Source organism: Mus caroli, unplaced genomic scaffold (assembly GCF_978045245.1).
Source record: "Mus caroli unplaced genomic scaffold, Mus_caroli_1 scaffold_2, whole genome shotgun sequence".
NCBI lineage: Eukaryota > Metazoa > Chordata > Mammalia > Rodentia > Muridae > Mus > Mus caroli.
The window spans coordinates 91,034,914-91,036,714 of record NW_028227257.1 but is presented as its reverse complement, the minus strand read 5'-3'; the positions used below and the strand labels follow the sequence as shown (position 1 = coordinate 91,036,714).

The 1,801-nt window shown below is 38.0% G+C and overlaps 1 protein-coding gene across 1 annotated transcript; it reads right to left on the bottom strand.

The window, feature by feature from the left end:
* Positions 1-457: 457 nt before the first annotated feature.
* Positions 458-1,402, bottom strand: LOC110289452 (olfactory receptor 4A16-like). The gene has a single exon (XM_021155657.1). It carries the CDS (start codon positions 1,400-1,402, stop codon positions 458-460), a length of 945 nt encoding a protein of 314 aa, XP_021011316.1.
* Positions 1,403-1,801: the final 399 nt, after the last annotated feature.

Genomic DNA, 1,801 nt, shown 5'->3' with positions numbered 1-1,801 from the left:
GGAACAGAATAGTGGGAGTAGTCAACCAATGACTGATACAACTTGAGGCCCATGACTCAAGAGGGAACCTACTCCTGACACTGCCTGAAATACCAGGAAGCAGAGGCTGGATAGCCTAGAGATCTAGGGTAAAACCAAACATGATTGGCAAAAACAAAAACAAAAAAGTCAATGAAATTATTCCTTATGATATTCTGCTATACTCCTATCAGTACCTAGCCCAACTGTTATCAGAGAGGCTTCATCCAGCAGAAAGACACAGACAAACATTAGGCAGAGTTCAGGAAAGCCCGTGGAAGAGGGAGAGAAAGAATTAATTTTAGTCTCACGTGATTATTTTGATATTTTGTTCTTATGTATTTCTTTAAAGAAAATTATCCATAAAGATACATTGAATGGGTTCTATCATTACTGCTTAAAGCTGGTTGCCTTTTTGTTACTTTAATTACTAGCACCATCAGTGAAAAGACATTATTATTCTATCTCTAGGGAATACCTTATATAATAGATTTTCCATAGACTTTTTCATCTCTGAATTTCTCAAGGCATATATTAAAGGATTCAAAATAGGAGTGACAATTGTATAAAAAACAGTGATGTATTTATCAATAGGAAAGTTGTGAACAGGTCTAACATACATGAAGATACAGGGAACAAAAAAGAGGACCACCACCATGATGTGGGAGCTGCAGGTAGATAGGGCTTTCTGTCTCCCTTCCTGACTGTGAGTCTTAAGAGATCTTAAAATGATTCCATAGGAAATTATGAGAATAATAAAGACTAAAATACATATTGCCCCACCATTGCCAACCACAGTGAGGCCAATAAAATATGTATCCGTGCATGCAAGTCCTAATAATGGGTACATATCACAGATAAAGTGGTCAATTACATTTGGACCACAAAATGGAAGCTGATATACAAAGAGAAGTTGGGCTACAGAGTGTGCAAGGCCTCCAGCCCAGGAAACCACCAATAGGAGGAAGCAAACCCGCCTATTCATGATGATCAAATAATGCAGTGGTTTACAGATGGCCACATAACGATCATAGGCCATCACCACTAGAAGGAAGACCTCAGCACCACCAAGTAGGTGCTCTAAAAAGAGCTGAGTCATGCAAGCTGAAAATGAAATTGTTTTTCTATCACAGAGCAAGTCTACCATCAACTTGGGTGAGATAGCAGTGGAATAAACAGCATCCAGAAGTGACAGATAGGCAAGGAAGAAGTACATTGGAGTCCCTAAGGAGGGACTGGCTATGACTGTCCCCACAATGAGTAGATTACCTACTATAGTCACAATGTAGATGAGTAAAAACATGACAAACAATGCTCTTTGTCCAACATGATCTTGAGTGAGTCCCAGGAGAATAAACTCTGTGACATTGCTTCTCTGTCCCATCGACCTTCTTGAAAGTCTTGATTTACTGATGAAAGCTCTTGAACAGACCCTGCCTTGAAGTTGTGATCTTGACCATCTGTTTACTATGGCATTAAGCACATCATCATTATCTGTCCCATAGATAACCATTTCTACTTCTTCCAATGATCCCATACATCTTCTGTTAACTCCTTCACCTAAGAGGATTTTGTTGAGCTTACAAATGTAATGTCATATATCAAGATACAGTGAGTAGTTTATCTAGGATTTTAGTCATCTTGTTACTCTTATTTTTCCAAGAATTACCTCTTTGACCAACTCTATATATTCTTCTCTCTATTTCTTTCATGAATGCCATGTCTTAATTACTTTTTTGGTGTCTACTGCTTTGGGGTTATATTGTTCTTATTTTTGTAAAAA

Excerpts from the sequence above, each read along its gene's own strand:
- LOC110289452 (XM_021155657.1), bottom strand. The coding sequence starts at position 1,402 with ATGGGACAGAGAAGCAATGTCACAGAGTTTATTCTCCTGGGACTCACT.